This window comes from Felis catus, chromosome B4, assembly GCF_018350175.1.
Source record: "Felis catus isolate Fca126 chromosome B4, F.catus_Fca126_mat1.0, whole genome shotgun sequence".
NCBI classification, from domain to species: Eukaryota; Metazoa; Chordata; class Mammalia; order Carnivora; family Felidae; genus Felis; species Felis catus.
Genome location: NC_058374.1, coordinates 136,602,927 through 136,622,349, shown reverse-complemented (window position 1 = coordinate 136,622,349; position 19,423 = coordinate 136,602,927). Strand labels below are relative to the sequence as shown.

Here is a 19,423-nt window from a genome sequence, read left to right as displayed (position 1 = left end):
GTGATCAATTATTTGTAGTGACAGTATCTAAAATGTAAAATTTAGGGGCGCCTGAGTGGCTCAGTCGGGTGAGCATCTGACTCTTGATTTCGGCTCAGGTCATGATCCCAGGGTCGTGGGATCGAGCCCCCATCAGGCTCTGCGCTGAGCAGAGAGCCTGCTTAAGATTTTTCTCTCTCTCCCTCGGCCTCTTTCCCTGACGCATGCTCTCCTTAAAAAAGAAAGAAAGAAGAAAGAAAGAAAGAAAGAAAGAAAGAAAGAAAGAAAGAAAGAAAGAAAGAAAGAAAAGAGAAAGAAAGAAAAGAAAAAATACAATTTAGCTTCTGGCTGGTTGTACTAAAATGCGAAGCTGCATCAGCTGTCAAGGTAAAGATCAGAGAGAAAGCATCTATTTTAGTAAAGGAAAAAAAGAACCACGGTAGCTTTTCCAAAGGAGCTACTTATACCCTCATTTGTTTTTCTTTCTTTATTTTTCTTTGAAGGGCAGCTCAGGAGACTCTGGTGTCCATCTTACAAGGCCGTGAAAAGGACAGTAGTCAGAGAAATCTCTCGTAGCAGATTTCCCAGGGATGTCCTCAGCCCCCATTTAGATGCATCATGTATCTATGCCCTGTGTTTGCTGTTCCCTCCTTCTTTACTGATAGACCAGGCGGAAAATAGTACTTAACTTCTTAGGGGTTAATCAGCTCCTGCTGTGTATTTCTCCTCTTGAAGGCGTAACCTCCGTTTATAACCTCATGATTGATGACTGTGAAATAATTCCAGGCTCCGTCTTAGTGCCCAGTCTCCAAGGCGTACGCCATTGTGATGAGCACTCAAAACCTGGAGGGAGGGACAGAGGATTGTTGCCACACAGCTCTCCACGATCCCAGGTTTCCTCCTGATTGCTGACGGAATGAGCTGTCTGCTGGATGTTGTAAGTGTGAAAATATTTTCGCCACAACTTCCCATGGCTTGCTTCTCCAGATTATCACAAAAGGTTTTGAGCAGCAGATTCCTGCATGGGAATGAGTAGTGGAGACTGTAGCAGTTTCTTGGGCAGGGAGCGTTATACATTTAAATGATGCTGGAAGGTATCATGGACAAGGTGATAGGTTCGGCCCTGTTGAAAGGAGACCCACTGTAGGACATCTAAGGGAGCTGGCAGCATTCTTTGGAAGGTATGGTCAAGGAAGACCGAAAATCTCCAACAAACTCCTTGGGGCCACCATCACATTATAGAACTCTGGTCTGTGTGAACAAAGATCACGCGGGATCTAAAGGCTTTTATGGACTTCTCAGGACAATAAACAAATGAGGTGAATTGAGATCTTGTTAAAAACAAAACACCTAAGTTAACTCTTTGCGTGGAAGTGAAAAGTTTCCAGGAGCAGGGAAAAAGCTTTGGAGTGAAGATGCTCTTAAGAAAAAAAGGAAAAGAAAAGAGAATTATACGACAAAACCTCATGTCAGATTTTTTTTTAATGTTTATTTTTGAGACAGAGAGAGACAGAGTATGAGCAGGAGAGGGGCAGAGAGAGAGGGAGACAGAATCTGAAGCCGGCTCCGGGCTCCGGGCTGTCAGCACAGAGCCCCATGTGGGGCTCAAACTCATGAGCCGCGAGATCATGACCTGAGCCGAAGTCGGATGCTTAACCAACTGAGACACCCAGGTGCCCCTCATGTCAGATTGATTTAGTCACTTAAATACATGAAAAAAAAATCATCCGTATTCAAGGAAATAAGGATTTTCAGTTTCCTGATTCTTGGCTATGTTGCCCCAATCATATGCTTCACAATTGAGTTCAGATCAGCTCAAAGGACATTTATTAAGTCCCTACTAAACAGTTTGCTCACACAGCCAGCTACCAGTTTTTCACCTATAATTTTCCCTCAGAAAAGAGTGTTAACATTTGCCACAATTGGTCATACGGTGAGCCAGAAAGTCAGTCTCAAACAATTTCAATAAACCAAAATCTTACCTTTGTGTTTCTTGGACCACAGTGGAATTAAGCCGGAAATCAATAACAAAAATACAGCTAGAAAATGCCCAAATGTCTCTAATTTAACACAGCTCTGTACTACCATGGGTCAACGGAGACATCGCCATGGAAATTCAAGCCAGATTTTGAATTGAATGCTAATTAAGATCTATCCTATCAGAGTTTGGAGGATGCAGGTACATTCATGCTTAGAGGGGGATTTCGAGCCTTAAACACGACCTAGGAAAGAAACAAGGGTGAAAACCAGTGACTTAAATATTCATATCAAGATGCTAGGAAAAGGAGAGCGGCAAATTAAATCCAAAGGAAAGAAAGAAGGAAAAATAACGAGCAAAAATCAATGACGCGATTTTCTTTGAAAAGGCTAATAAAATTGATAAACCAAAAAAAGATAAGGTGTCTCTTTGGATCTGACCGTCCCAATCTGCCTGGACTGTTCAGGTCTACACTGAAAGACTCATGTCTCAGGAAACCCCTCCACCCCCTGGCAAGCAAGGTGGTTGGCCACCCTAGATCCTACAGACCCTGTAGTAAGGGGACATTATAAACAACGTTGCGCTGATAAGCTTGACGATTAAGATGATCTAGACAAAGTATTTGGAGAACATAAGTCGCCAAAAAGGACACAAGAAGAAACAGAAAATCTGAATAGTCTTATAAGTAACACAGAACTTAAACCAATTATTAAAAACCTCCCACGAAGAAAACTCTAGGACAAAATACCTTTGCCAGTGAATTTCCCCCCACATTGAAGCCAAACGCAAATATCACATGAGCTTTGAGAGAGCCGGGAAAGTGGAAGCACTTTCCAACTTACTCTGAGGCCAGTATAACCTCAGTATTAAAATCTGACCAGAGCATCACAGAGAAAGGGAAGTCGCTGGTCACTGCCTCTCATGACAATGACCAGAGACTGGCAAACTAGTTTTTGCAAAGGGCCAGAGAGTCAACGTGTGTGCCACACAGCCTACGCTTCACCGGCTACACTCCGCACCGTAGAGCAGAAGTCGCCCCCGGGTGGCACGTAAATGAATGTGTGTGTGGCCGTGAACCCAATAAAACTTGGGGTGTCAAATAGACAAACATCCTAAATAAACATTAGCCAATTTAATCCAGTGATATATAAAATAGTAAAGAGTTACCCCTGGAACTCAAAGAAATTTCAACATTAAAAATTCATCACATTAGGGTCACCTGGGTGGCTCAGTCGGCTAAGTATCTGACTCCAGCTCGGGTCATGATCTCACAGTTTGTGGGTTCAAGCCCTGTGTGGAGGGAGCTCTGTGCTGACAGCTTGAAGCCTGGAGCCTGCTTTGGATTCTGTGTCTCCGTCTCTCTCTGCCCCTTCTCTGCTCGTGCTCTGTCTCTCTGTCTCAAAAATAAATAAAACATTAAAAAAATAAAAAGAAAACAAATCTAAAATACAAGGATGAGAGAAGAAAAAATAAAAGTCATTTGCAGGTCACGCACACAAGATGGTGCAAGTTAAAAATACCAAAGATGCTTAGCATTAGCTGGAACTGATCCATAAGAGTCACTGGCTATAAAGTCAGCATACAGAGAGGCAACGATCTTCCTATATATGAACAATACACTATGAGAAAGGGAATTCAAAAAATCAATACACTTCAGCACAGTTACAGACTTTTGTGCGTGAAAAGACCCTATCAAGAGAATGAAAAGAAAACCCATAGAATGGGAGAAAATATTTGCAAATGACACAGCTGATAAGGGTTTAATATCCAGAACACGTAACTCCCAGAACTCAATAAAAAGACAACCTCATTAAGAATAGGTAAAGGACTTGAATAAATATTTCTACAAAGAAGACCTACAAATGGCCAATGAGCATGTGAAAAGATGGTCAACATCACTGCTCGTTAGGGAAATGCAAGTCAAAACCACAGCGAGATGCTGCCTCAGGCTACTACGGATGGCTGTCATCGGAATAAAACCAAACCCCCAAACCAGAAAATGACAAATGTTGGTGAGGATGTGGAGAAACCGTAATCCTCGTGCACTGCTGATGGGACTGTAACATGCTGTAGCCATTGTGGAAAAAAGTTCGTGATTCCTGTAAAAGTTAAACTGAGAATTGCCACGTAACCCAGTAATTCCACTCCGAGAAATACACCCCTAAAAATTGAAAAGACGGACTCAGAGACTCGTATGCCAATGTTCATGGCAGCATTATTGATTGCAGCCCAAAGAAACAAGTTGATAGTGCCCATCAACAGATGAATGGTTAGACATGTTTTTTTTCTGTTTTAAAAATTTTTCTGTTTCCTGATGCTTTGCCATCTCGGGGCCTTGCTCACACTGGAGTGACTGTCCCTCCCAAGGTTAGCCAATTTCTACAGATAGTAAAGATCTTGCCAACATTACTCCAAGTAGCCAATGTTAAGCCTGCTGACCCTGCCTTGCCATTCCCTTGGGAACCACAGGAAACGCTCTGTCTACATTTTGTCATTAGGTGGGGTCGTGCTGGTGAGGCTGTGACAATGGATGAGTGAGATCACAGTGTACATATTCTGGCAATGGAACCAAGAAGACTTTGCTGAAGGATTAGATGTGGCGGGGCGGGGTGGGGGTGGGGGGTGAGGCAATGATCTTGCCGAGGGAAGACAAGGTTTCCTGCTTTGAGTGGTGCCATTTACTGACATTGGCCAGAGTCAGGGAGGTCAGAGGACCAAGGGCTGTGTGGACGGCTGAAGTCAGAGGAGTCTCTGATTCATACCAGTGGAGGGGTCGCAGCTGGGGATAAGTGTGAGAGCACCACCTGGGTCAGAGCCAGAGGGGGGAAAAATCACGAGTGGGGCCCGAGAACTGAGTAGTTGGTGATTTAGGACGAAACTAGGGTTGTATGGCTTCAGAGGAACAGTAAGAGAGTGTTTCAGGTAGAAAGGTGATCCACTGGGCTGAATGCTCCTGAGAGGTCGAGGGAGGCAAAGTCGGGGACAGATGAAATATTCATGAAAACTGACCAGGTACCGGGGAGTCATGGAGCTATGCCTCTGGGAAAACTGATGGAGAGTGAATAGTAACTGAGAGACCCGTGTGGACAGATAACTCTACGGAGAGTTGGGGTAGAAGCTAGAAGATATTTTTTTTTTTTTTAAGATGTCAGATACTAGAGCATATTTTATGAGGGAAGGAGGTGGTGGTGGGGGGGGAGGGAGGAAGGGAGGGAGGAGGAATGAGACCTTGGCCTTTATGGGAGAGGCAATGACCTAAGCCCTTTTGCTCTCAGGGCCAAACCTTTTGGCCTCAGATCTATTTACACTCTTAAAAGAATTGAAGACCCCAAAGTGCTTTGGTTTTTGTGAGTTCTATCAATATTTACCACATCAGAAACAAAACAGATACAAATTTTGAATTTTGTTTACCAATTCATTTAAAATAGCAAGAAACCCATTACGTATGAACTTTTTTTAATGAAAAATTATTATGCTTTCCAAAACAAAGTGTGTGAAAAGAGAGGCAGTTTTATATTTTTGCAAATCTCTTTAATGTCTGACTTCAGAGAAGACAGCTGGAATCTCCCATCTCCGTCTGCATTCAATCTGTTGCAGTGTCACACATCGTGTAGCTTCTAGAAAACCCTACTGCACCCCTCAAGAGAAAGTAAGAGTGAAAAGGCGAGTCCCATCTTCCTATTACTATGGGAACAGTTTGGACGATTATGGACTCCCTGAAAGGGTCTCAGGACCGCCAGCGGTTCCCAGGGCACATTCTTGAGCACTGGCTGACCTAAGCAATGAAGTCTCTGAGAAGGCCATTGGGGGGTGGGGGTGGGGGTGGGGGTGGGTGGGATTGAGGGCAGACGTGGAGAGGCTGGAAGAAGAGCAGCCTCTCTTTGGAAGAAGAGCAGAAGAGATGGGCGTCTAAGAGGCTGCGAGACAACAGTGTGCTCCAGTCGTTTGGAGTCGAGGGGACTGGAGGTGAGGCCAGGTGCCGGGGATGGGGAGGGAGGGTGCGGGGGGTCTGAGCAAGAGAAGATGACAGTACCCCTCGGTGAGAAGACCAGCTTCCCCGCGATGTGCAGTCAGGTTGCCCAGCGTGACAGCGGACGATCGCTTCGCCGCCGCCAGAAATGGGTGCAGGGGGCCCCTCAGCAAGGCTGCCCCTCTGGTCCCTTCTCCCCGACAACGGAGAGCAGGGCCTGGCCTGCCTTGGTTCTAACTCCGGTTCTGCCATAGACCAGCTGCGTGTCCCGGGACAGAAGACCCCGCTCTGAGCCTCGGCTTCGTATCTGCAAACTGGAAATAATCAGGGGGACTGTGCAGGTCACGCGGCCCCGGGGCGGAGAATGCGGAGGGAGGGGCAAGCTGGTCCCGCCTCCTCGCGGCTCTCGGGCTCCTGGGGGCCCGCAGGGCGCAACCACACATGCGCACTGCCTTTGGGCAAGGCCGCAGCACGTGCTCGGGGCCGCGCACCGACGCTCCTCCCTCCGTCGTGACCCAGGCCCCGCGCGGCTACGCTGGGCTCTTCCAGGCACGGGAGTCTGCCGCTCGTGTGGGGCCGGGCTTCTCTTTGGCCACGCGCTTCGAAGCGGTTCCGAGGGACCAGTCCGATCGCCAGCTCGCGCGAAGGCCACGTCGCAGAAACCCTCTCCCCTGACGCTCGTCGCCCCGGCGCTCCGCGGGTTCCCGCGCCCAGAAGTCTCAGGCTTCCGGCGGAAGTTCCTCCCCACGGGGGCGGAGCACCGGGCAGATCTGGTCACGCCCCTCCACTTACCGGCTTAGCCAATCGGAGCTGCTCTCCTTGTCGGGTGCGCAGGCTCCTATTCCAATCAACGAGTGTCGCCGTTGCTCGGGCAACAGCGTCCTAGAGCCGGCGAGTGGGCTGGGCTTCTGTGGCCGAGCGGCCCGGGGTCCCCGCGCTCTGCTGTGGCCCCGCGAGGCGGAGAATCGAGAAGGGGGCTCGGGTAAGGCGGCGCGGCCACGGCGTCCGGACCCCGCGCGCGAGCGGAGGGCGAGAGGAGGGCCGGGGCGGGCGGCTCCGAGGGTCCCACAGCCCTGAGACGGCTGCTGCCCGCCTCCGAGACGCCTAGCCTCCCTCCCGCAAACGTGACCTTGGGCTGGTGACTCGCTTACCCCGTTCAGCACGTGTGTCAGCCGCCGTCGCCGGCCCTGGCGCTACTGCGGTGACTAGTGCGGTCCTCTCCCCGTGGGCTGACGTCATATTTGGGGAAGACGGACCACAACGCGGAAGGTAGTGACATCTTCCCCCCCCCCCCCCCCCGGATGTGTGTGGGTCACACGGGAAGTGTGTGGCACTGCCTTGGGTCACTCCGGCTTACAAAATGTTTCATGTCCCTTATGTCATTTGCCCGCACAGCGCTCTTGAGTGTCATTGCCTGCCCCCTGTAGAGGGAGACTTGGACCCTGTGGGGTGAAGGGGGTTGTCCAGACTTCACACAACTAGGAAGTCGCGGAACCCGAATTCAAACCCAGCCCTTGCCTCATGTTAAAAAACAAACAAACAAACAAACAAACAAAAAAACCCCAACTCTTTCTAGAACATTCTTTTTTCCCCTCGCACCGCCCACAGTTATCCTTGCCTCCCTCCGGAATTTTGTCCGGAAAGCACTTTGTGAAACGTCCTGTTGCAAAGAGCACGTTTAAGGTCACCGTCTGGGTGACCTTTCCTTCTCCGTCTCCCGTCTCCTTCCCTCCTAAAAGTCTTTGCCTCGCAGAATGCGTTGCCCGTTAAGAGGACTCTTACTTGTCTTTCAAAAAAGAGTAATTTAATAATTTAATAATGTTCCTCGAGTCCCGTGTGCCCCTAAATGGGTGGGCTTTCAGAAATGCTGTGCGTAAATTCCACTTTCGCACAGCGTCGTCCCTTCATCGCTGTCTTTCGTCCGTCGTCTTCCATTCAACAAACGTTTACTGGGCTAAGTTGGGGGAGGGGGGTGCAGGGTTCGAAAGGGAATCAGGCATGAGCCCGTGGGTTATCTGCGAGCATATTTGCCTCCCGCTCAACCTCGCTGCCGTCTCCTTGAGGGCAAGGGTGGCATCTTCGCCGTGCTCTCCGTTTCCTCTCCTTCTGGTGCTTGCAGAAATTGGCCAAGAAATGCTCACTCGAGGCTTTACATTTGCTCCGCTTTCCCCGCCCTTTCCCAGCCACCCACCTCTTCCCCGTGCGCAGAGAGGTCCACAGCGCCCACGCTGTGACTCCGACAGGCCGACGGGCACGCGGAGACACAACCAGCTGCAGGAAGATGTTTCGTGGTCGGGTGCCCACCCGGCGCGGGACGCCACTGGGAGGCCCCTGGCTGTTGACAAGGCAGTCGCTTTAAGAAAGCTTCTCTCCAGGTGTGTATCGAGAGCGGACGTTTAAGGTCGGTGGTCGCCGGGGGTCACCGGAGGTCCTCCTGGACGGCCCCGTCGCCTGCCAGGACCGGAAAGTCAGCTGCATAACGTGCATGGGAAAATGTGAGACAAGAAGCTGACGGTTGGCTGCTTTCTGCCTTTAAATACCAGGAGCGAGCCGGCCTTTTTGTGAAGTGTATTTAAATGTAGGCTCATAGAGGTGGGATTCTTGTAATTTTTCCTTTTTTTAAAAAAAATGTTTTTTAATGTTTGTATTTATTTTTGAGACATAGCGAGAGGGAGCATTGAGCAGGGGAGGGGGAGAGAGAGAGAGGGAGACTCAGAATGCGAGGCAGGCTTCAGGTTCCCAGCTGCCAGCACAGAGCCTGACGCGGGGCTCGAACTCACGAACTGGGAGATCATGACCTGAGCCGAAGTCGGGCGCTCAACCGACTGAGCCACCCAGGTGCCCGTATAATTTTTCAGTATTAATTCACCTTCAACAAGATACTCTCTCCAGGATATCTATGTCGTTGGGAAGAGGAGCTGTAAGGAGAAGGGATCTGTTTGAGAAAAGTCTGGCATTAGAGACAACATACAAATATGTTATTTTTTCAGGTCTAAAGAGCTTCTTTTTCCACCTTTTTCTTTTTTTTCTCTTGGTTTTGACCTTTTACTGCTCTCTTTTTTTGTTTGCTTTGTTGCGGATGCTACTGTTATTATTTTTTCTCTCTCCCTTTATTAGCAGTTTTACGCCTTCTTCTCTTTTTTTTTTTTAAAGTTTATTTATTTATTTTTGAGAGTAGGAAGGGGGCAGAGAGATAGAATCTCAAGCAGGTTCCATGCTGTCAGCGCAGAGCCTGATGCGGGGCTCCATCCCAGGAACCGTGAGATCTTGACCTGAAACGAAATCAAGAGTCAGATGCTTCGCCAACTGAGCCACCCAGGCGTCCCTGCACTGTTATGACTTCTCCTACTACTGGCCCTAAAGTGCTGGTACTCCTGGCTAATACTTATTGAGCACTTACTGTGTTCCAGGCACAGCCTGGGGGCCTCACATCCATTTTTAAATTTAGTTCTTACCCCCTGCTTACAAAAGGGCACGGTTAACTTTTCCCATTTTATGGATAAAGCAATAGGAACTCAGAGAAGTTAAGGGCCTTCCAAGCACATAAATGGTGGAGGGTGCCTTCTACTCCAGGATTGCCTGACAGTAGGACCTGTGTGTTCCTGACCCGTGCTCTAGCCCTCAAATATTTATATACTCCGTAAATCCCCTAAGGCTTTGAGATGACTTGTAAGAATACACGTGATACGGTAAACTAAAAACACGTAAGTCAGGATCATGGAGAATACAAATAGAAGAATAGTAAAGTAACATCTGGAGAAGAGAAAAATACTCTGATTGTCCATACTGGTTAATACAGTTGGGCTGCGGATTTAGTCGTGAACTTCTTGTCGACTCAAGAAAAAAGAGAATTAAGAAAAGAAGAGAGGTTGAGTTCATTTTGGCCAAAGAAAACATTTTCATTCCTCTGGAAAACTAAAGCTTTTCTAACGTGTAGGTCTTCATCGTAAAACCTGGGCAGGGCTCGATTGCTACCAGATGGTTCAGTTGTAGGCCCGGGGTCCTAACCAGCTAGGGAGAGAGTAGGGACTCTCACATTTGAAGGAATATTTGGAATGAAAGTACTCTGAACGGTAACAGTTTTCAGTAACACCTTCCGAATGTCCCCCCCGCCCTCCCCCGTCCCCCAGGACTTTGTAAACGCTGCTGTCCTGTCCCCTGGGGTGGTTCCAGTCCTTGTTTGCTCTTAACAGTTATTCATTGAGCCCCTGCCGTATGCCAGGGCCTGTCTAGGCATCGAGGACCCCGCGGTGATGGTCATGTCCCCACCCTGATACCTTTGGTGCCTCCACCCTGTCACTGTCTACTACTGGGTTTTTTTTCTGGACTGACTTCGGTTTACCCTCCTTTCACGGTTTTGTAAAACCCCATGAAGACGCTCAGCACCTTACGCTGTAACTGTCTACGTCTTCTGCCCTGTGCTGTCTCTGATTCAGGTGGCTGTACGTTTCCAAGACCTAAAAATAATAGCAGCTGCCAAATGGGGAACACAGCCTACTGTGTGTCAGGTGCTTTAGATACGTTTTCCGTGACGCTTCCACAGCTTGTAGAGCGGCGGCACTTGAGCATTGTTGGTTCACCTGCCTTTTAAGAAGCTGGTGAAAGTAACATATCCCCTAGAAAAATCATCTCATAATGCTTTTACATTTAATCTCTGAGGGTTTGAAGAGCTACCAAAGCACACGGGTGGACCGCTTCCCTAGATCCTAGGTTAAGAATACCTGCTTTAAAGGGGCACCTGGGTGGCTCAGGCAGTTAAGTGTCCTACTTTAGCTCAGGTCATGATCTCGCAGTTCGTGGGTTCGAGCCCCGCGTCGGACTCTGTGCTGACAGCTCAGAGCCTAGAGCCTGCTTCCAATCCTCTGCCCCTCCCCTGCTCGTTCTCCCTCTCTCTCAAAAATAAAGAAACATTAAAAACTTTGGAGACAAAAGAATATTTCCTTTCAAGAGATGTGTTACTTCCGTTTTTCAGATGAGGAAACTGGGTCAGGAGGAGGTTAATTAACTTGCAAGTTGGACGGTGGATAGTGGAACGACCTTGACCCTGAGTCCTCTTGACTCTAAACTCTTTGTTTCTCCCATTGTCCAAAAGTATAGATGCTCAGTAAATAACTGAGTGTGTGGAAAGCTAAAAAGGGAACTTTCTAGGGTATGTGTTCCAAAATATAATAAAACATCCATATGATAATCAGATTAGACAAGAAGATTTTTCTCAAGTATTCGGATTTAACTGCCAAAATCTTTTGTGTTGCTTGCAACTTTTTCCAAGTGACAATCTCCTCCCACCGCCCCCCCCCCCCCCGCCACTCCTCCCCACGATACTAGTTCCAACAGTTTTTACTTCTGATGCCATTTCTGTTTGGCTGTGCACATTTCTTACTCTTGTGTTGAATTATGTTTTCTTCGGGTGCCAAGGCAGATGGATGGCACTTTTGTTATGATTCAGATATAAATAGCATCTGTTAAAAACTGGACATTAATACTTATCTGGCAAATAAACACACGTATCAGTGAAACAGCCCTCTGATTGTGTTTGCCAGCGGTCAGGAGTGTATTTGATGGCCCGTCACTTGGTGCTTGCGTGGGCGCATTGGTTTCGTAATGCGTCTTAATCTCTACCTCACCGAGTCCTGAAGTCATTAATTAATGTCTCAGAGTTCTCTGTTGAGAGCCCAAACTGAGGGTGGCGTGTAGCCAGAAGCGACCTACACAGACCTCATCAGAGCGCCGTGCTCAGACTCAGGGAGGGCCCTGTTCAGCTTTCAGAATCAAGGGTCAAATTAGCTTAGCTTTCTTGCCCTCGCAGCACTAGGCGTCCGCCATGGTCCATCGCGAACGAAGCTCACCGTGTACCAGGCTGCGTGGTAGGCGCCGGGTGTCCAGAGGGGAGGTCGGCCAATCCCACCACTGGGGAGGCTCACTAGCCGGCAGGGGCCACAGGTACACGGCCAACAGAAAATCCCCGAAGCAGAGGATTAGAGTGAACATAGAGTTAGGGCTAGAGTGATGGCCCGGGAGGCGATACTACTTTATAGTTTTGGTCCCACCTGGCCCCGCAGCAAAGGAATGGAATTATGGTGCCTTTGACCTTTTTGTCCTTTTCTTTATGTTTATTTCAAGTTTCTTTATGTATTTTGAGAGAGAGACAGAGACAGAGAGATCACGAGTGGGGGAGAGGCAGAGAGAGAGAGAGGGAGAGAGAGAATCCTAAGTAGTCTCTATGCTGCCAGTGCCGAGCCCGACGCGGGGCTCAAGTCCATGAACCGTGAGACCATGACCTGAGCCGAAGTCAAGAGTCTGACGCTTAACGGACTGAGCCACCCAGCGCCCCTGTCCTTGAGTAAATAAAACAATTGGTAAAACAAAACTGTGAGACCAGATTCTCCATAAAATCACGAGTAGTTTTGTTTAAGGAAGATAGGAAGGAAGGCCTCATGAAGGAGGGGCTGCACCCTCAATCTTGAAAGATGAATCGCAGCGTGCAGGCAGGAGAGGTGGAAGGAAATCCTAGCAAAAGCATGAACCAGAACTCAGAGGTGAGGAACGACACGGCGCGTTCCGAGTGCTGCCTGATGATGCCGCCCGCGTGGAGCGCTGGGATCTGCTGGTCGCCGGGGGCCGGCTTATTAATGATGGGAATGATCCTGTCCCCACAGTTAGGAGTTTGGTTTCAGCTCAGATAACCCTGGAGAAGTAGTGTAGGGTTTTTTTTTTTCTTTTTTAAACTTCATAATTTTAGACTCACAAATCTGTTACAGAATCAGTACAGAGAGTTCCTCTGTGCACCCCGGTGCCCTCCTAACCCGCCGCACCGTGATAACACCTTACCAAGTAGCCGTAGTACAGTGATCAAAATCAGGATAACGCCATTGGGACTGTACTAGTGGCTAAACTATGGGTTGTATTCGGGTCTCACTAGTTTGACGTGTTTTCTCTCGGTACGTAGTTCTATGAGATTCTAACACATGTATAGTTTCACATTGTACATTTTTAAGCCAGGGAGCCACACAACTATATCAGTGCGCTAGAAAGAGAAATCCTGGCAACAGAGGAGACGGGTTGGAGGGAGAAGGTGGGATCTGGAAGTGATGTGCGGGGCTATTTCTGTGACCCAGATGAGCGAGGATGAATGGAGCAGTGATGGAGGGATGGAATGGGGCAAGGAAAAGACTGAAGAGTGTTTTGCAAGTAAACTTGACCATCCTCGCCAGCCGCTCAGAAAGAGAGCTGGAGGCCAGAGTCAAAGGCAGGGATTTCTGCCGTAACTTTCCAAGGTTCAAGAGTGGAAGCAAATTCATTTGTTCACTCAGTGAATCTGAACACCCCTGACCGCTAGTCCCTAGACCGGGACCTGAGGCTGTACCGATCACACAAATTAACCCGGCCCTTGCTTTTTTGGAACTTAAAGTCTACGAGACAAGCATTAACTGAATACTCATGACAAACTGGGCTAAGGGCTGTGAAGGACAACAGAGGTCGTGCGTGTGTGTAAGGGGGGTGTGGCCTAGTGTGGGGGTGCCAAGGAAGACTGCATCTGTGGCCTTGGTCTTGGGCAGCAGCGGCCCCTGGGAACTTTCCAGTGAGGTGAATTCTCAGGCCCCACCCTCCCCAGGATCTAGACCTAGGATCAGGACCTGGAGCTCGCGCCCGGGGATCGGTTCCTAACAAGCCCTCCAAGCGGTTCTGACGGTCACTGGAGTTTGAGAACCACTGATCTTTGGGAGGAGGAGGAGAGCATTAGGCAGACCCTAATGCGAAGGGCGAGTGGTCTAGGTGGGGGGCTATGGCTCTGAAAACAGAGCTTCCGTGCAGGATAGGCCACATCACACAGACGGCCAAAGGCTTCTGTGGCTGAGGCTCAAGGAACTGGGGAGAGGGAGACCGATGGAGGAGCAGGCAAGGGCTGTCCCACAGGGCCTTGCGACACCATTGAGGGCTTTGGTTTTAATCCTAAGGACAACAGGAAACAGTTGCCGTTCTTTTGTTTTTGTTTCTTTAAGTTTTATTTTAAGAGAGGGAGAGAGAGAGAGAGCGAGCGAGCATGAGCGGGGGAGGGCAGAGAGAGAGAATCCCAAGCAGGCTGTGCACTGTCAGTGCAGAGCCCGATGCCGGGCTTGAGCCCATGAACCGTGAGGTCACGGGCTGATCCGAAACCAAGAGTCGAATGCTTAACCAGCTCAGCCACCCCAGCACCCCGGAAGCAGTTGGGAGTTTTTCCAGCAAGGAGGAAACACGAGGATGTCAGCACTTTAAAATGTTTATTCTGGCTGCTGTGAGGAAACTAGAGGGTGTGTGATTGTGGTGCGTGTGGGGCGCGTGTGTGATCTGGACACAGGCAGGTTAGTGATGCGCCTACAGGGCTGACATAGCTCCCCCGGGAAGCCTACAGTTTAGTATGAATTCACGCGGAGGACCTGCCTGAGGCTTTTGACACGATTCTCCAGTCGCCTGCAAAATCAGCTGATGCTTTTACGGACCCACAGGCTCCACTCTTGTGGCTCGATAAGCTAAACGAGAAAATCTGCCTGCCAATCTGTGCTAACTCCTTGCTCTCGAATTTTTCAGAACCCACAGTTTCCGAAGTAGTTAATTTCGAAGGAAATGAGACGAAATAGCCCCCAGACGAATGCTGCCACGGTCAACAGCACCAAGTCCTGCGGTACCAAGGCCAGGTGAGACGCTGCTCGGGCGTGTGGCTCAAGTTCACAGTACCATGCCGGGCGTAAGGCCTCGAGAGAAGGGTGCTTTACTGGCTGTTAATGATACCGTTATCAGTCCTGTCTGTTTGGGGCCAGTCATTCATGCAGCAGGCACATACCAAATGCTGGTTTTTGTGCCGAAATTGTCTAGGGACTTGCATATTTGTCATATCAGCAAGTATCAGCTTATTCATTTTATTTAAAAAAAATTTTAATGTTTATTTATTTTTGAGAGACAGAGACAGAGCATGAGCAGGCAAGGGGCAGAGAGAGAGGGAGACACAGAATCGGAAGCAGGCTGTGGGCTCTGAGCTGTCAAAACAGAGCCCAACGCGGAGCTCGAACTCACAAACCACAAGATCGTGACCTGAGCCCAAGTCGGATGCTCAACCAACCGAGCCACCGGGCGCCCCTCGGCTTATGCGTTTTAAAGCCGAAGGCCCTTAATTTGGTGCTCAACACGACTACAAATATTTGACGAGTCTGGGGCCATCGGAAAACCATGGAGCACCATGGAGCCTGCCTTGCCACGGGGGCCGTGGGTGCAGGTTTGCTGGTGGCCGCGCGCTCGGTTTCCCCCATAGGTGGCGGCAGAAGCAAAACTTTCCCTTGCCGAGAGCTCAAGCGAGAAACCAGCGCGGCGGGCCTTTGCCAGCATCTGAGGACTTGCTTGGGCCCGGCAGCACTATAAAAATAGGATATGTTAACCGCTCCTTGTCTGCTCCCGGGAGCTGGAGGAGAGAGCGTACTAGTTTCCAGCTCGTGCATTTGAAAAGGCTGCCAGCGAAACAGGTTTTGAGCCGGGAACAGCTGTTTGACAGCCAGCGCGGGCAGGTCTTCCGACACAACTTGGCTGTGGCCTGTTGCCGTAGCTGTGTCGTCGTGTTAGGTGTCGGGGAGTCTGAGAACGGTCATTAGGTGAGAGTGGATTTCTGAGCCGCCGTCTGAAATGAGATTTTGGGGCTCGCGATCGAGAAAGCACATTACAAACAAAATGGTGTAAGCTGTTTCTTTAGATCTGTGTTCGGGAGCAGCCAGGCATTCGTGCTGATAGAGGTTACCACACAACCACAGCACTCGGTTCAGTTAAACTCAACGTCCATTGTGTTTTGGACACCGTAATCAGACGTGGGCCCTGCTGTCATGAAGCTAAGAGCCTAGCAGGGAAGGGAGACGCGGAACAGTCATAAGGGTCTTGGGTGTTAATTGAGACCTTTTTGACCCTGGTCACCAGTGCTCGGGGAAGGGCCCAGAGTGAGAATCATGGGTGATACTGAAACTGCTGTGTTGGGTGGTGGGAAAGAGGGTGACGACCCTAAACGGGACCCAGGAGTGGGAAGAGGTGCGTGTGTGTGCGTGCATGCGTGTGCGTGTGCGAGTGTGTGCGTGTCAGTATGTGTTGGGAGGAGAGTGCCGTTGAATGACAGGGCTGTGAACATCCTCCACTCATTAATTTGAGAAACGCTTCTGGAACCACAGTCATGTGTTGGGTACTCTGGGGCTGGGAGTTCAGTGGTGTAGAAGTTCTGTTTTATTTCATGGAGCCTATAACGGAGGTTGTCATTTCTCAAATGCAAGCGTGACTCCCAGCCGTGGTGAGTGCGGCGCAGGGAAAGGACGGGCTTTGATGAGAGGGTGTGGAGGACGATGCAGATGGGGTAATCAGGGAAACCCCTCCCAGGAGGTGACAGTCACACCCATATCTGCGGGTGACAGGAGTTGGCTGGGTGGGGAGAGGGACCCCCAGGCCATGGGAGGCCAGGAGGGGCGAGGGAGGAGGCCGGAGCTAGGTCACGGGCTGCCTTGGGGGGCCCTGGTAGGCATGTTCTTTCTAACATGCTGCGAGACATTTGTTAAAGAACATTTAAAAGAAAAAAGATCACTGATTCCCTCCCTCCCCCCCACATGCCAACATAGCTATTTTTGTCACGTCTTGTAGACTCTATCCACATGTGAAAACACATTTTTCATTCATTTTTTTTTTAATTCGTTTATTTTGGAGAGAGAGAGAGAGAGAGCACACCCATGCGTGCAGGGGAGGGGCAGAGAGAGAGGAAAGAGAGACTCTCAAGCAGGCTCTGCACTGTCAGTGCAGAGTTCGACGCGGGGCTGGATCCCATGAACCATGAGACCGTGGCCTGAGCGGAAGTGAGAGTCGGAGGCTCAACCGGCTGAGCCCCCCCGGGCGCCCTTGTGAAAACACTTTTTTATGTCATTGTGTTCATAGTACTTTTTCTCTTAACATTGTTCTAAACACGTTTTTATGTTTCGACATACTTATAATCGTTATTTATGCTACTCTATTAAAGCATGTTAACGTTGAGAGGTTTGTGTTATATTTTGAGTTTGATTTCTGGGTTTGTGTGGATGTGTCTTGTAGTGTGGGTGGGGGTAGGCTTGGAATTCATGCTGTAAGGGGAGGTATTGGTTAAAATGAGGTTTGGGAAGGGGCGCCTGGGTGGCTCATTTGGTTAAGCATCCGACTTGGGCTCAGGTCATGATCTCGAGGTCCATGAGTTCGAGCCCCGCGCCGGGCTCTGTGGTAACAGCTCAGAGCCTGGAGCCTGCTAAAAGATTCTGTGTCTCCCTCTCTCTCTGGCCCTTCCCATCTCGAGCTCTGTCTCTGTCTCTGTCTCTCTCTCAAAAATAAACATTAAAAAAAATGAGATTTGGGAGGAAGGTGAGAGCCTGTATGGGGTTCTGGGGAGAGCATGAGCAGGGGGGACCCTTGGTGGAGGAAGCCCGTGGCTCAGACATGTGGAGCCACAGGCCCTGGAGGCAGGTCACTTAATAACCACGGATTCTTTCTGCTAAATTGAATTCGGTTGACTGGCTAAATTGTTTTTTACGATACCCTATCATTTGGAATATATTTGTAAATCAGCTTGCATTCTTGTAATCCCTGTGTTTAGAACAGTAGACAAGGGGTTGCCAGCTGAGTCTAAGAGAGTGAGGGGGGTGTGAGGCTGGGATGGAGGAGGCAGCACAAGCCCCGGAATCCTAATATTTGATTAGATCATTATGTAGACGACTCACTTTTAATTTTCCACATGTTCTTTTAAGTAGGTTGCAGAATTGTGGGGCACTTTGGGCAATGCAAGGCACCCCTTCTTGAGTGTTGACAGATTTTCTCATCTGTGTGTTTCTATGAGAAGACACACAAATCACTCATGCACGAATGCAAGTGCATACACACACACACACACACACACACACACACACACACACACACACACAGCCCTGGCTCAACTGGGCAAAAAGCCTAACGTTAAATTCAGGAGAGTTCAAGTCTTGGCCTCATGAGTCAATTTGGCTTTTCTCTCTGGATTCACCGATCGCCAGCAAAATAGGTGCTCAGTTATTGCTAGGCGGGTCTACATGGAATCGCTTCGGTGTAATGTTTGTGGTCTTTTACTTCGTTTTGATATTAAGCAGGGAACTTTACAGAGCCCCCTTCAAAAACTATAGACTCATAAATCAGCTTCAGGGTCTTCTGACCCAACGGTTTCAGCGTGTTAACAGACACATGGCTGGGTCAGCCCCAACCCCCGAGTTTCCCGATTGGTTGGTCTGGGTGGGGCCTGATAAAATGCCTCTCTGAAAAGGTTCTAGGTGATGCTGATATTGTTGGTTCAGGGACCACATTTTGAGAACTACTCGTTTAAAGCTACCTATCTGCCTGTGGGTCTGCTTCAACAGCCTTTTTAAAAAATTTTTTAGGGGCACCTGGGTGGCGCAGTCGGTTAAGCGTCCAACTTCAGCCAGGTCATGATCTCGCGGTCCGTGAGTTCGAGCCCCGCGTCAGGCTCTGGGCTGATGGCTCGGAGCCTGGAGCCTGTTTCCGATTCTGTGTCTCCCTCTCTCTCTGCCCCACCCCCGTTCATGCTCTGTCTCTCTCTGTCCCAAAAATAAATAAAAAACATTGAAAAAAAATTTTTTAATAAAAAATTTTTTTTAATTTATTTTGAGAGAGAGAGAGGGCATGCATGTGCATGAGCGGGGGAGGAGCAGAGAGAGAGGGAGAGAGACAATTCAAGCAGGTTCTGCGCTGTCACTGCAGAGCCCGACATGGGGCTTGATCCCATGAACCACGAGATCATGACCTGAGCTGAAATCAAGAGTTGGGCGCTCAACCGACTGGTCACCCAGGCGCCCGTGCAACAGCCTTTTAAAACCATGGCATTTCCGCATAAGGAATCTACAAATGAACTAGCTTTCCCCCACCTTGACATGAACTGACAGTGGCATCTCTTGGGAAAGGTCTTTAACCCCAGAGCAAGAGTGATTCAGTGCACATCCTGAGCAACTCGAGGACAGGAAGTTGCTAAGTTTCTACATGCCGCCTCAGTGCTATTGCACTTGCTATGGGTAGACCCGCTCCTGTGCTTGAAAAACATGCTGCGTTTTCCTAAAATCCTGAGTTAGATGGTGAGCGGTTGGAGGTTGGGCTGTTCATACTTCCCCTTCCGTCCCTCCACCCTCACCCATGTGCGGCCTGTAGCATTTGCTCAAGAATGAATCGCCGAGGGGGTAGTTGCTTGGACAATGCTGATACCGTGGATGTTCATGTTGAACACCAAACAGGCTCCATGGTCACAGCTACCTGGATCTGGCTCTTTGGAATATCCGTATAGTAAGTGACGTCTCTCTGGCTTTTATGATCCTGCAATTGGTAGAAACTGGAACCAGAGAAGACCCAACAGGTCACAGACCATTCTCCTGCTGGAAGAGGATTATTCCCTGCGGTGTGCTCAGTGGCATTAGGAAGAATTACTTTTCATATGATTATTATTTTTT

The 19,423-nt window shown here is 49.2% G+C and overlaps 2 protein-coding genes across 3 annotated transcripts in view; one reads left to right on the top strand and one right to left on the bottom strand.

The window, feature by feature from the left end:
• Positions 1-5,396: 5,396 nt before the first annotated feature.
• Positions 5,397-7,338, bottom strand: LOC123378960 (formin-like protein 1). The gene is made up of 3 exons (XM_045033181.1): positions 7,285-7,338; positions 6,720-7,120; positions 5,397-6,234 (listed from the first exon to the last, which is right to left on the bottom strand). The coding sequence occupies exons 1-3, from the start codon at positions 7,336-7,338 to the stop codon at positions 5,733-5,735; spliced, it is 957 nt and encodes a 318-aa protein (XP_044889116.1). The 3' UTR covers positions 5,397-5,732.
• The window catches only part of EFCAB6 (EF-hand calcium binding domain 6), a 248,861-nt gene continuing 236,212 nt past the window's right edge, over positions 6,775-19,423 (top strand). For both annotated transcript variants that reach the window (XM_023257575.2, XM_023257574.2), the window contains exons 1-3: positions 6,775-6,909; positions 8,111-8,302; positions 14,493-14,599. In XM_023257575.2, the coding sequence (XP_023113343.2) occupies positions 14,529-14,599 (71 nt within the window). In that variant the 5' untranslated portion in view covers positions 6,775-6,909; positions 8,111-8,302; positions 14,493-14,528. The remainder of the gene's footprint in view (positions 6,910-8,110; positions 8,303-14,492; positions 14,600-19,423) is intronic.